The 15,283-nt window shown below is 40.0% G+C and overlaps 1 protein-coding gene across 1 annotated transcript in view; it reads right to left on the minus strand.

Moving 5' to 3' along the window:
• cfap58 (cilia and flagella associated protein 58) overlaps positions 1-15,283 on the minus strand; it is a 155,902-nt gene that overhangs the window by 39,337 nt on the left and 101,282 nt on the right. Inside the window, exon 16 of the mRNA XM_052127420.1 lies at positions 5,739-5,858. Within this exon, the coding sequence (XP_051983380.1) occupies positions 5,739-5,858 (120 nt within the window). The remainder of the gene's footprint in view (positions 1-5,738; positions 5,859-15,283) is intronic.

Consider the following 15,283-nt stretch of genomic DNA (forward strand, 5'->3'; position numbering starts at 1 on the left):
ATGTAACTCATTTAAAGCCTGGTAATACATGATCAGAAAGCTAAACCCCCAGTACCTCCACATTGGGGCCATCATTTTTAAGCTCAGGGGCACCAGAGATTTTATACATACTGCAGATATTCTAATAGATCAGCTCTCAGTTTCTGCCGAGCTAAGGAGTTTTGAGACTTTAAAGTCAGTTGCAGTCATTTGTTTAAAGAATGGCTATGTAACAGAGCACTTTCTATTGTCATGACTGCAGAGGCAGATTTTGCTTCATTTTAAGATCCAGAATCAGATTCCTTGGGGCGTATTATGGAATAAATCCTATCTTAAGTCTTAAATTAAGATCTGATCAGCCAAGTTAGGATTTTTCATAAATTCATATTACAGAAGCAAATCCTAACATCATGGTTACTGTTGTAACCTCCGTTCCCTGAGGGAAGGAAGGAGACGTTGTGTCGAATGAAGTGACAAAAGGGGTCTTCATGGGATGCCAAACATACCTCTGAACCTGAGAAAAGGCCAATGTCAAATTGGCAGACAGAATTTGCATGCCCCGCCCCGGACAATCGGGTATAAAGGGAAGCGGGGCAGCAAGTGCCAGTCAGGATTTTGCACTGAGGAGCCGACAATAAGGTGCGGCCGTTTACAGTGGTAGGTCTAGTGCTGTGGCAGGAGGGACACAATGTCTCCTTCCTTCCCTCGGGGAATGGAGGTTACAACAGTAACCATGACGTTCCCCTTCTGTCACTTGCTCAACATTGTGTCGAATGAAGTGACACAAGGGATCCCATCTAAAAACGGCACGCACTGACCATGTTACGTGCTGTCAAGACAGGTGCAAGCAGGCTACTGCGTGCTAGAGGCAGCTGTGTCGGCTGCACGTTGCCCTCCCCAACGCCCCCAAAGAGATATAAAATACAGACCTTAGGTTCCCCGCACCCCTGAGGGGGGGAACAGTTTCTACATGACTAGCATGGGAGGAAGCCCGGCAGCCGCGGCCTTCTCTCTCACTATGTCTCTCACATAGGACGTGAAGCAGCTGGGGCTGCTTCACCTCTTAATGTCTTAATGTTATGAAACGTGTCGGGGAAGGCGGTCTTTCCTGGTCCTATTCTTTCAGGGGGAAAAGACCCTGTGGAGGCCACATCCTGCCCAGTCTAGGGGGAGGTAACGTGTGGCAAATACACCACAAGGGTTGTGAAGCCATACATGGGAAATGGCGCAGTAGTAGGTGAGCCAGGATGAGCCAGTCATTATGGTAGTTGAGTATGCGGATTCTCACTTCCCTTAGTGGGACAATACACTGCCTCCGCGATCTTCCTGAAGACGCGAGGGGACAGGGATAGGCCTAAAGGGAGGACATTGTACTGATACGCCTGGCCGTCAAACACAAACCGTAAGAAGGGTCATGTTGAGGTAGAATGGAAACGTGGAAGTACGCATCCTTCAGGTCTACTGCCGAGAACCAATATAGCTGTCAAACGCAGGTAAGAATCTGTTTCTGCATGAGCATATTGAACGGGAGTCTGTGTAAGGCCCGGTTGAGAACTCGCAGGTTTAAGATTGGTCGCAACCTGCCGCTTTTCTTGGGTATGATGAAGTAAGGGCTGTAGAAACCCTTCTCCATCTCGGCTTTCTCACCACACACGGAAGTGGAGCGAACACCGCTGAAATGAGGTGGGAGCCGGGCGAACTCAATCACGTTACCAAGTCAGATGGTCCTGGCCAACCAGCGCAACGGATTGGGAAGTGAAAGCCACGTATCCAAACTCTGCACAAGGGGCACTAAAGGGACGATCGCGTTTGGTCATAGTGCATCGGGATTCAAAGGAGCGTCCCGAGGCATGGGTGCTGAGAAAAGACTCAAAGCACTTACCTTGCTCCGCGCACCCAGCAGGGGTGGGTTAGAGACTGAGGAAGAGGTCCTAGGGAGGCGTCTTCGGAACTCGTCAGCGCTGGCCTGCCTGGGCTGAGCAGTTGCAGGCCGGAGTCGAGGGAGCTGCATCCGGAGAGCCAGGACTGTAGTGTTTTGGGGCCGGGGTGCCATGAGAAAGACGCGCACCGGCCGGATGACCCAGGGAGTGAGGAAATCGCTCTTTTATTGAGAATGTGGGTACCGCAGCCCGAAGGCGGTGCAACAAATGAAAATAATTCAAAGGATTCTCCTCCCGGCCCTCCACCATGGGACGGAGTGGTCTTGGTACCAGCTCCGGAGCAAACATCCGACTCCCTGGGTCGGCCGTCTCAGGAGCGCTTCGGAGCTTTCCTGGTCCTAGAAGTGGTCCTGGAGACAGGGGGCGTACACCGCCTGCGAGGTGCTCAACGCTGGGGCTGAGAGCTGGGCCCATGTTGAGGCGGAGCTACCTGCTTCTGTTTGGTCACAGGGGGACGCCCTCGGCGAGCAGACAGGGTGCAGGGCACGCTGGTTGGACGGTGCCGCAGCATGATGTGAAAAATCGCCTCCGTCTGCTTCTTTACCATGAGGACTTATGGGCGAAGTCGTCGATGGTGTTGCAGAAGAGGCCAAGCTGGGAGATGGAGGCGTTGAGGAATCGTGACTTGTCAACGTCACACATCTCGACCATGTTCAGCCAGAGGTGGCGCTCCTGGACAACAAGCCCGCGCTGTGACCTTTGTGGTTCTCAGAGCGAGGTCGGTGGCAGTATAAGGTGCCTTCCACAACCGCGTCAGCTCGTCATGCACTTCCGGTAAGAATGGTATCGGGGGGGGTTACCATATCACAGAGAGCTAACGATAACAAAACTGCAGGTGGAGGACCACCGCCAACAAAATTGTCAGACACTACTAAACTGGTCCAAGACATCCTTGGGGCGGACTCACCTTTCCTGGCTGGCATCCCTGGCGGCTTAGAGAGTGAAGCGACTCAACCAGAGGAATATAACATGGAGTGAGAGAACATTATTGTCTTAAATCAAATAAAATGTATCACTATGAGGATAAACGATATGAAGATCAAGACAGGCGTAATAAAATATTTTTTTATTTGTATATAAATATCAATTTTGATTGGTATTTCTTTGTTTCACACGTTAGACCTTTCCAGCAATCAAAGCAGCTTCAACACCGACAGAGCGCCAGCAGTACGCCAAACCAGGCAGCAAAGTGAGTTATTGCTTATTTTTTAACAATTATTTTAGTTTTGTTAATTTGACTTAGAACAGCCCTAATATTATTTATTATATTATATTTCATAATTCCTCCAAAACACTTGTGAATTGCAGAAAGACGCAAATAGCCTCTACAAGAGAAGAAGTGCTGGAACTGCAGAGAGACGTCCTACAGCTACAAAAGACAAAACTGCAATTAGAGATCGAAAAACTTAAAAAGGACAAGGAAAATCAAGACCTTTACAACATCATTCTTAATAACAAACTTTTGCAGCTACAAAGTGAAGGGAAAATAACAATCACATCAATTGACGAATAAATACATTTTATGACAGATCTGAAAAGTTTTTTATTTATTTATGTAATTACAAGGACAGATATATTAACAAAATACCAATAATAATAGCAAAATACAATATAGCTAATACATTCATATATAATATTAATACTAAATAGCACTAGCCTATAAATTAAAATGGTCCAAAGGGTTCTCCCTATCCCTAAAAATTCTTCTTGGCACATAATGATCTTCAGCTGGTTCCATAAATTCAGCCATGTCATCTTATTTTTGTCTGCGTTACTCTTAAGGTAAAGTTTTCCTAACCTTAAACTGTACTTAGGAAAATGACAGTTAAGGGGCTTTATGCAACACTTAACGGTTTTTAAGGGATTACTTAAGTAAAAGATAGACACCTAAGGGTAATTCTAAGGGTGTATGATGTTTCAGTAAAAAAAAACTTAAGTAACACTTAAGGTTGTTTTTCTGCAACACCCTTAGGTTTAAGGGAAACATAAGGGCAAACTTAAGGGAAAATTACACTTAAGGTGCTTTATGCAACCGGGCACAGGGGCTCAAGGGAGAATGCCTTCTGGCTGTGAGGCGAGCCGCACACATCCCGAGCTCGGACGGATGCGAGCGAGCGTGTCGGGGGGCGGGTGGCGAAACCGAGCCTGTTACTATCCCCATGTCGCCTTTATCACCAGCCGGGTCGTCCTCAATCCCGTGGGAAGAAGGAGCGACGCGGGGGGCGGCTGAAGTGGCATTCACCTTGAGGAAGGAGAGTCGCATTGAGTACATGAGCCACCACGAACGCTGCATCAGTGTGATCGCTGCCCAGGCACATGAGGCAGCGTCTGTGGCCGCCGGTCTTGGAGAGAAATCGACCGCATCCAGGAACGACACAGGGGCAGAAAGGCATCTTGAAAAAGACACGTCCTGAAAAAGACACGTCCTGAAAAGGACGTTCAACGCCGCTGTTTATTGCTCTTTTGTGAGTGGAAAACTCAAAATCTTTGAGAGAAATCAAACTCTTTTAGGAGGAGAACTCTTTTAACAGTGAAAAAGCGCTGTCAAAGCACCCAGGGGTGTAGACTGCACAGCGTTCAGAGAGAGAACGCCAGATGAAAACGTGCCACAGATCCAACAGCAATACTTCTTGCTGACAGAGGTGAGTGAAACAGTAGTGAACTTCAGCTTGCTTGTTGCACAACCGTTCAGCTCCGAAGAAAAATTCTGACTGGCACTTGCTGCCCCGCTTCCCTTTATAACCGTATGTCCGGGGCGGGACATGCAAATTCTGTCTGCCAACTTGACATTGGCCTTTTCTCAGGTTCAGAGGTATGTTTGGCATCCCAGGAAGACCTCTTGTGTCACTTCATTCGACACAACATCGAGTAAGTGACAGAAGGGGAACTGTAGTTAAGATAAGATAATGCACTTAGGAAATGTTACTCTGTAATAGCTTTTGTCCTAAATGAGAGCCTAACTGAAATTGCCATGGTTACCAAACAGATAATATTCTAAAGTTAGGATCTTTCTGTAATACGCACCCTGGATCCTAATTTTTGACATTACCTGTCAAAAGGCCATATGGACATTATAAGGTCACTTAAAGCTCAGTAGAGACTCTTAAGTTTTTAACTGCCCTTCTTTTTAATGGTGCAGGAATGAAGCAGCTTAAACCAGACTAAATCATTAAAAATGACGTGAGTGCTGTCTGTCTCCAGCTGGACCTGAACTCTTAATCAAAGTGGTGAAGTAACTAAGTATTCATTTTGGGAGAGAGGGAGGAAATTAGGAAAGGAGGATGATAGGAGATTGACAAAAGGAGGAATGTGAGGAAATGCCCCTCAGAAAGATTATCAGACATTATCAGAGAGAAAGAGAGTAAAGAAAGAATGCTTCTAAATTTGCTGATGTTAATTTCTAATTTTACTCTTCGCTATAATTCTGTATTTTGTTAATATTACTTGATATTTCCATTTAGGTCAGTTCTTCTGGGAATCATTTCTGTTTGTTAGAACTTCAGAAATCGGTAAGATACCGTATTAAAATGTCAAAACGTGCTTTAATAAAAAGCTTCTATAAGCTTTTATATGTAAACTCGCAATCCCTTACTGACCAATGGCTATTTTAGATCTTTATTTATTTATTTTTTAGGAAAAGAGAAGAAACGAGGCAAGACGAGATATAAGAAAGCAAAATGACAAGACAAGAAGATATGAGAAGAGAAGAAAAAAGAAGAGAGAAGAAGAAAAGAGATGAGAAGAGAAGAGAAGAGAAGAGAAGAGAAGAGAAGAGAAGAGAAGAGAAGAGAAGAGAGAAGTGAAAGTTTCTCTATGGACCTTGAGTTGTTTGGTCTTCTCCCGTAGTGTTCGCTGATAGACCTGCAGTTTTTCTGCTGCTTCCGGACCCGGCTGACGTGCAAGAATGTGCTTCAACTCAATGTAAAGTTTCTCTTTTTCCTGCAACCACAAACACACAGAAGCACAACACTTATTTGAACAAATTAATTGTACCATTAAGTATTTATATATATATCCTTTAAAACAATAAAAAAAATAATCTGCCCTGCTGAACATCTGTCGTTAGAAACATCACATGCTTAATATTGATTTTCCACCTCCTATATGTTGAGCCTCTTGAAGAAATGATTATTTAAATAGATAATTGTGTGTTCACCCTCAATAAAAAGAGAATAGTCAAGACCTCTTGTTTACCATTAGTCTTATCAAAAGCAGCCACTCTTTCTTACATGTCTTATCAAAGGAAAAAATGCTACAGCTCGTTTCAGGGGACTGACAGCTAATTCATTTTGTAAGCTTGTGTTAATTATAGGAACACTTGAAGAAAGCTGGATAACCAAGACTCTATTACAGTGCTGACTATCTAATGACACGTCCCACTCACACATACACACAGAGACCATTGATGTTGCTAATTAGAAAGGGAGTGCTGACCAGTTTGAACTAATCAGTGCTAATAGATGCAGACTGTCTAGTGTCTATGATGATTACTAATATAAAAGCTCTACATTTTTAATGGAATATAAATGATACGCCACAGGAGAAATCATGAATTCAGAGGGTCTAAAAGAAGATCATTTAAGATCAAAGAATCTGCATTCCCAATGAAGATACACTTCTGGCCCTAATGACTGCAAAAAAAAAAAAATTCTCAAACACAATTCTCAAGCACACACTCACATATAATAGATTTATTGTAAATTGTATTGTATTTATTCTCTCCTTTTTTGCTCTCACTCTATTTTTTTTTTCTTCATCGCCATGGTGGCCATTTCTTCATAATTTGATCAATAGTGAAGTTGGGGGGCTGGGTAGCTCAGGGAATAAAGATGCTGACTAACACCCCTGGAGTCGCAAGTTCGAATCCAGCGCATGCTGAGTGAATGTTGCTAGGGAGGATAGTCACCTCCTCGTGGTTGCCATAATGTAATTCTCATTCTCATGGGGCGTGTGTTGAGTAGCGTATGTATGCCGCGGGAATAGTGTGAAGCCTCCACTAGCACTATGTCTCTGCGGTAAAGTGCTCAACAAGCCACGTGATGAGATGCGCGGATTGACAGTATCAGACGCGGAGGCAAATGAGATTCATACTCTGCCACCCAGATTGAGGTGAGTCACTACAACACCACGAGGACTTCGAGTGCATTGTGAACTGGGCATTCCAAACAAGGTGAAAAAGGTGTGAAAAAAATTGTGAAGTGAGAGCGTGTGTGTAAGAGAGTCTGTGAATGAATGATTTATGACTGATAGGTGTCTGGACTCTTAATACATTGACTTTTATAGGATCACAACAAGGTAGATATCAAACCACTGATATATATATATATATATATATATATATACAGAGAGTAGAGAGAGAGAGAGAGAGAGAGAGAGAGAATTGGAATGCTCATAATGTCATATCAGTGAAGCCACTGCATCTCCATATTGCTATGTCCAAACATATATATATCAGTGGATCAAACCCAGTCTATGATTGCACCGTTTACCAACTCGCTCAATCTATCAATACTATCTGTGCTAGTAGTATTCAATGAATACATCCGAAAACGGAAAAAGTATTTCATGTCCTTATGTTGGCTAAACTTTGATAATGCTAATGCACTTATATGTATGCATGACATTTTGGCACCTCACTTCCCAGAGGAAAACGTTTTTGCTCAGAGATTTCTATTTCATAGCTCAGGATTTAATGGAGATCTCTGTTAAGTTTAATTTACTCTTGCAAAGCCAGACATTGACTATAGGCATAAAGTCTGTCTACTTTGTAGTTTTTCTAGCCAAGAAGCCCCCTGATAGTCAGACTTCGCAAACATTGTGCTGGTAAGATTTCAGACAGACTAAAGCATTTTCATGACATTTTTAAAAGGCGAATTACTGTTTTAGTCCGACTAAAATCGCATTTTTGAGTGCATAAGTACTGACTGATGATTCACAATTTGTTTGTGTAATATGCATGACAGGGTCACCAAACAAATTGTGGGCGGACTGTGGATGTGCCATCTGTATTAATTTTGATATTTCTCAGATATTTTTCCATTAAATCATAATATAAAATATAGCTGCAATCAGCGATGACAGGACCAAACACAACTGGTCCATTTCTGCCCAGTGGCTTTTGGTAAACAATTCAAGGTGGACACATGCATTTGGCATTTGACATTATTCTAAACAATTTTGAAGCAATTTGGGTAAATATAAGAGGACTATTTTAAAGTCTGTTGTAAGAGCTACACTTCCTGCTGCCATGTGGTGGTGCTATGACCGTGACCAAAAATAGTCCATTCAATGTGATTAGCCCCAAAGACTAAACATGCAAGTGAATTTTGATCTAAATCACACATTGCACACATAAGATCATTTCCACACACCATTTTTCACCACGAATTTAATGCCTCACCATGGCAACATCATTCAAGATAAAAATTTAGCATTTTAGCATTTTTCAATGTCTTGGCATAATGTTGTTTAAATTTACAGTCTCGTGAATCACCTAGGAGGAGTATTTAAAAGTTCAGAGACTTCAATATTTAAAAAATCAAAAATGGCCACTTCCTGTTGGGAGGACCTAATGACTATAATTATGAAAGTTGTCCAGCTTGATGAGAACTATATATGTACCAATTTTGGTGACTGTAGTTGAAAATGGACAGAGGCTGTCTTACGCACCCATTTTAAAGGAGACACTACAGAGCCCCCCTAAATGCCCATGTGTGAACATTTGCCCAGAACTAATGGCCAATGACTCTGATGTGTGAGCAAAATTTCATGAAATTTTAAGCATGCCAAGTGCCTCAAAAACACCCAATTATAAGAAGAAAGGAATAATAACAATTAATGCATTGCCATGGCAACAGTATTTAAGATACTAATTATTAATTTACAATTTTATGTTAGCAGTGTCTTCACATTATTCTAGAGAATTTTTAAGCAATTCTTGTAAACACAAGGAATATTTCAAAGTCTGTTAAAGGTGCAATACTTCCTGCTGCCAGTTGGTGGTGTTATGATCATGACCCATAATAGCTGCATCAATGTGATCAGCCCTCATAACCAAACATACAGCTGAATTTTCATCAAAATCACACAGTGCACACAGAAGATACAAGGCACTTCCAGTTTTCAATTTTTTTACATAAATGTATTGCTTCACCATGGCGACACCATTCAAAATATCAAAAATCAAAATATCAAAAATCTTTTCGTAATTTAGCATCTACAATGTCTTGGCATGTTGTTGCACACATTTGGTGCCAGTCACATGAATCCCCTAGGAGTAGTATTTAAAAGTTTAGAGCCTGAGATTTTCAGAAAATCCAAAATGGCTGACTTCCTGTTGGGCGGAGCTAATGACTGTGAGTAAGAAAATGTTGGTGACTGTGGGTGAAAATGGGGGTGTTACATTGACATTTTCAATGGGTGCTACGGAGACAACCCAAGAGTTTTCATGCATGTTAGGTACTCCAAAATTACAGAAAACATAAAAATAATAATATTAACATTAATAATAGTAATCCTTAGAAGAACAATAGGGCCTCTGCACTTCCTGTGCTTGGGCCCTAAAAATCAACAAACAAATTAGATAAATGTTGAAATACACTAAAAGTATAGAGCTATAAAATGTATGTGGATAACATAATCCAGATATGTTTAGTGCTGTCAGTGGATTACACATTTTAAAATCGATTAATCACATAATTTTTCATAGTTAATCACGATTAATCACAGATTTTGAAAGCGTTGAAATTTCACTCTATAATATACTTCTTTTCCTGTCAAATCATATATTTCCTTCTAAGGAAAAACAAAATAAAACAACTTGTAATAATATAATTTATTAATATTTCCAAACAAAGCCTCTCACAGTATAAAGATAGAAATGCACTAAAATAGCACCAATTCAAGTAACGTTTTAAGTGGAAGATTGACTTATTGAAGGAATTATTCCCAACATAGATTCAATCTCTTAACGTCACATCATCCTTTGTTACAGCAATTTTGAAGCTGCATTCATGATTCGCGTCAGGGCGCCAGCGTCAAGCACTGCTGTGAACTCCACATGAAAAGTGCGTGCAGACAAAAACGTCTCATTCTGTGTTTAGGTGACACTTAAGGCTTACCTCAATTCTGTGTTGATTAAAATGTGGCTAAGCCTGAAAAACACTTTATCACTGACACTGAATCACTGCTGTGTGTGTTTGTGGTATGAGCGTCAGTGTATTGACTCCGGGCAGACACATCGCAAAGGTTCCACCTTTCCAACCTGTGTTTATGCTGGTTGCTGTATTAACGGTAAGTGCGTTAATCGTAATTAGGGAAAACATTTTGAATTAATCACATACGTTAATGTGTTAATTTTGACAGCTGTAATAATTTTCGATCGATGCAGACTATGAGAATTCAATTGAGATATTAATAGGAGCGTGTTTGTGATTTTCCTTTCCTGCTGGTTGAAATTCTTAGCTTTGCAACTAAAACATAAAATAACACATGTGAATCTGTTTTTACAGGGCTACATCCTATCCTGGAAGGTACCCCAGTTTTTATTTGTATGCCACCTAGAACAGCAATGCAAACGACTCTATTCTTGGACCTCTGTAAAAACCAATAGATCAAATGATCTACGGCAAAGCAAATCATATGTTTGCCTGAGGCAAACCAAGCAGGCACGATGCAACCTGCTTTCAGATGATATAGGCTAAAAATGTGCTTTTGCCAGCAGAATAGATAAAACATTGTCAATAAGTACTATCATCTGAATTTAACCACCCTCACTGAGTCTAAAGAAATGACCAAGAATAGCTGGCTCTCTTTCAATGGCCACATCATGGGACCTTAAAATCCTCTTGTCTCTATTTCCTCCCTCTCTCTTGCTTTCTTAGTTTTTCTATTTCTATTCCCATCTCCTTTTTTTCCAACCTCATCTTTCAGTATGCTGCATTCATCGTCTTATGTAAGAAATATTTGAATTCTTTGCCAAGAATCTTAAAGTCCCCCTGAAATCGCTTGACGAACAAAGTTTTCTGTCCTTTGTTGGTGTAATATATAGGAATTCAGGGTGGAACATATGAAAGGGCTAATTAAATAATAATGAAATAGTCAACAGGCTTTACTTATGTTGAAGATGTCAACCATGATTTGTTACTTGCTATTTGGTAGCATGTGGTTTTAAGGGGGTGTACATTTTCATTCTAGAGAGCTATGATTGGACAAAAAGTAGTGCAACATGAGTCACCAATGTATTTGGCCCATTCTCCTGTAAGATAGACTGTGAATTTTAAATGCATATATCTGCTACAAGCTAATTGTCAACTTTTAGATATAATGATGGCTTCAAAGATAATATAAATGGACTAAAAACCACAAAAGCGCACATTTATTATTTTTTTATGGGGCCTTTAAAAAGAAGGAAAAACAGCAAAGGAAGAAAAAACAGGTAGTCGCAGTACATCATTGCCTCATTCTGAATTGCAAACACCTGAGGTAACCCACTCAAGCTCACAATGTTGCTCTGCTGTCCTGGATTGCCCATGTGCCATAGTGACAGGTAGACGATGAGTGTGATTTAAATGAAAACAGATGTTTTCTGTGTCACTCTGTTCAAAGAAAAAGAAGACATGCTCTGGGTGACAGTGATGGGAACAAATGCTCAATTTCCACACCCCCACAACAGTTTTGTCTGCCAAAGAACTTGGGCGACAATTGCACGTCTGTCAGCTTGTGCTGACTCTGACCTGTCTTACAACTGTGACATCCTCCCTTGACAGCTAGAGAAGATTTTGACACGACAATGGCTTTAATTTTATTTACTTTTTTTGAAGCAAAACGTCTTTCACAAATAAGTGATGTGAGTCATATTGACGTCTCAGATTAAGCAATCTACAGGTTGGGTTTATGGTTACAACCCCAGTAAGGTCATCATCACCTTTCCACATGAGCTGCCAATTTGTTGTTGAGTACAAAATAGTTTTTAACTGCTCTATCTTTTCATAAAATCCTCTTTGCAAACCCTGCATTACATTTTGACAGGACCACAAAACTAGTGCCCGACCGATTTATCGTTATCAGCGTGTATGTCTACCAACATGCGCAGATATGAAAACTTTTTTCAGAACATATAATGCAGAAAACAATGCTTGAATTGGTGTCATAATGTAGTTTGTCCAGCAGAGCACACTCCGACTCCATTGTTTATGGAGCTGAGCTGACGGTAGTTCTACAGACAATGCAGAGTTAAGTGCTGTGGTGTTAAGCGGTGTCTTCTCAGTAAGCTGCTAACTAGTTTGTGAAATACATACTGGAAAGTTAATAAACAATGACTCCATTTTCCCTTTCTTAATATAACTAATATAACATTAACCCTGTCCCTGAAAACCATGTCACTCATGTTTATCACATCTGTTTGCTGTTAGCCAGCTATAGTTTATCAGTGCAGTTAGTAATGTAGCAGATTGAAACGTAAACATCAGAACATATTTTTGCAACTCTGCAGACAACGGCGCAGTGGTGGATTGTGTCTGTTGAGTGCTGATTTCATGCTATGTTGCTACCTAGTTGGTGAGACGCAATGCTGGAAAGTAAAATAAACAATGTCCATATTTTACTCACTGTGACAACAACCTTATAGCTAACTAACTAACCACGTAGCTACTTTCATTGCTTGTCAGCTGAGTGGAAGCTAATGTGTAAACATGTATTCACCAAACTGTTTTGTTCAGGATTCTCAGTTTGGTACACCTTCAACCGAACAATTCCTGTAGTTGCATTTATAAAATGTAATATTTAAAAGTCTGGTTTTCCACAGTTGAATGTTTTCTCTGAACACGGTGCAACACCGCTGCCGCAGTTTATCTCTTGACTCAGCAGTTGTAGATGCTTCTTGTTTTACAACCTGCCCCTAATTGACTGGCAGTATTAAAACAGTCAGTATTTGATTAATACTAAACAGTACTGATGTTTATTTAGCTGTTTATTGTATTTGTATTTATTCTTTATTTAATGGTCAGAAATTGACTTCTACTTAACAGTACTGATGTTTATTTAGCTATTTATAGTATTTTTGTTCATTCTTTATTTAAATGGTCAGCCATTGACTGATACTAAACATGCAGTACTGATGTTTATTTAGCTATAATTTTTATTTATTCTTTATTTAAATAGTCAGCCATTGACTGATACTTAACATACAGTACTGATGTTTATTTAGCTATTTATTTTATTTTTATTTATTCTATATTTTCTCAGTGTTCATTTCTAGAATTGTCTAAAATGACAAATATTCATTGATAAAAATATTTGTTTAAGAAAGCAGCCTTCTGAGTACATTTGCATAGTCATATCGGTGCAAAATTGGTGCAAAATCCACATAGAAAAGGTCTGTTTTCATTCCAGCTCAAAAATTAACTATATCAACCACCATATCGGTAATCAGTGAATTTCCCCCCTCTAAAATTGGTATCGGTCTCAAAAATCCCATATCGGTCGGGCTCTACAAAAAAACGATCTGAACTGAAATGTGCCACTGTTCAGCCACTTGTTTCTAACGTTGGGATCCTTTGGATGGATAGGCAGAGAGGCAGGTTCTATACACAGCCAGGAACAGCACAAGGTCTGATCATGGTTTTAATACAGTAACCATATTTTAACCATGAAATTTCCAGTAAAACCATAGTATAATATAGGAAAATCTAACATATGGGGAAAAATCATAATCATTCTCCCCCAAAAATATTTTTTTTACTATAGTAACCTGCTTATCACAAAATGGCTATAGTTACAACAGTTTTACTATTTTGCAACAGTGTATAATTTTGTGAGGGCATGAAACCATTCTAATAAACATGGTACATTTATATTTGCAGCCATATCACCCTGCAGCTTTTCCCTGGTTGCCCACTAAAGCTAAGCAGGGTTGGTGACCAAGGGTGCTTCTCGAAGTGGTATTAGGAAGGCCAGCAGGGGGTGCTCATCCTATGGTCTGTGTGGGTCCTAATGCCCCAGTATAGTGATGGGGACACTATACTGTAAAAAAATAAAAAATAAAAAATAAACAAATAAAAAATAAAAAGCACTGTCTTTTGGATGAGATGTTAAACCGAGGTCCTGACACTCTGTGGTCATTAAAAATCCCAGGACACTTCTCGTAAAAGAGTAGGGGTGTAACCCGTCCAGACCAAATTCTCCCCATTGGCCCTTATCTATCATGGCCTCCTAATAATCTCCATCCCTGAATTGGGTACATCACTCTACTCTCTCCTCTCCACTATTAGCTGGTATGTGGTGGGCGTTCTGGCGCACTATGTCTGCCGTCGCATCATCCATGTGGATGCTGCACACTGGTGGTGTTCGAGGAGATTCCCCCTGTACTATGTAAAGTGCTTTGAGTGCCTAGAAATGTGCTATATAAATGTAAGGAAGTATTATTTATTATTATTATTAAACTGTAGTAACTTTTTTTTTTTTTTTTGGTAGAATGATTTATTACCATAGTTTTGGTTGTCCTGTGTTGTAAAAATTGTTTCACTACTAATATTGTGGTTAAAATATTGTTACTGTAGTGAAACCATGGTTTTACTACAAATATCATAGTTCAACTACAGTTACTGTTGTAAAACTTGTAATTTTGGTAAGGAATGATGAAGCTATTGCGAGGGAACTCAAAATATTGTGAAGGAACAAAAAACTTTTTTAAGGGAATGCAGAGTAAAAAATCCCTCCCTGTGTTCTAAGGTGCTGCATTGTAAAGATAACAATCAATTATCAAATATGATTTCCTTATGAACTAGAGCATTCATTTTGACATGCTTGAATGGAGTGTAAATGTACAGTTTACTTAATATTTTCAAGTTCACGCTTAAACGTTCTTATTCAATTTAGACAGTACTTAATCTTTTCTGCTAAACACAAAATGTCATTTACAGTGTACAAAATCATGTTCAACTCAGTTGTACACCCTTTAAAAAGAGCTCAACAAGGTTTAAGGTGAATACAAATGTATCCTAAATATTTTCCTTTAAAAAATGTCATACATATACAGTACTTAAAATAACTGACTCTGCTCACAAGAGCCCCAATTATTTTAGGTATAAATGCTGAAAACAAGAAGTGCTGATGTCCATAACACATTTCAAATTATAGTGTAATGAACAGTTTTTTGTGTGTTAAAAGAGAGGGAGAGAGAGGTTGATGGAGGAGAAGATGGAATGGCTGAAGCATTCAAAAAAAGTGCTCCAATGAACTTTTTAAATTAAGGATCATGACCCTGTTCTGACTGCTGGATCTACTGCAATACAAAATAATGCTTTGGCTTTCTGTCTATCCAAATGAAAATTTCAGTCAGGAGAACTCACTCTAACTCAACAAAT

The sequence above is a fragment of the Xyrauchen texanus genome, chromosome 5, assembly GCF_025860055.1.
Source record: "Xyrauchen texanus isolate HMW12.3.18 chromosome 5, RBS_HiC_50CHRs, whole genome shotgun sequence".
In the NCBI taxonomy this organism is placed as follows: domain Eukaryota; kingdom Metazoa; phylum Chordata; class Actinopteri; order Cypriniformes; family Catostomidae; genus Xyrauchen; species Xyrauchen texanus.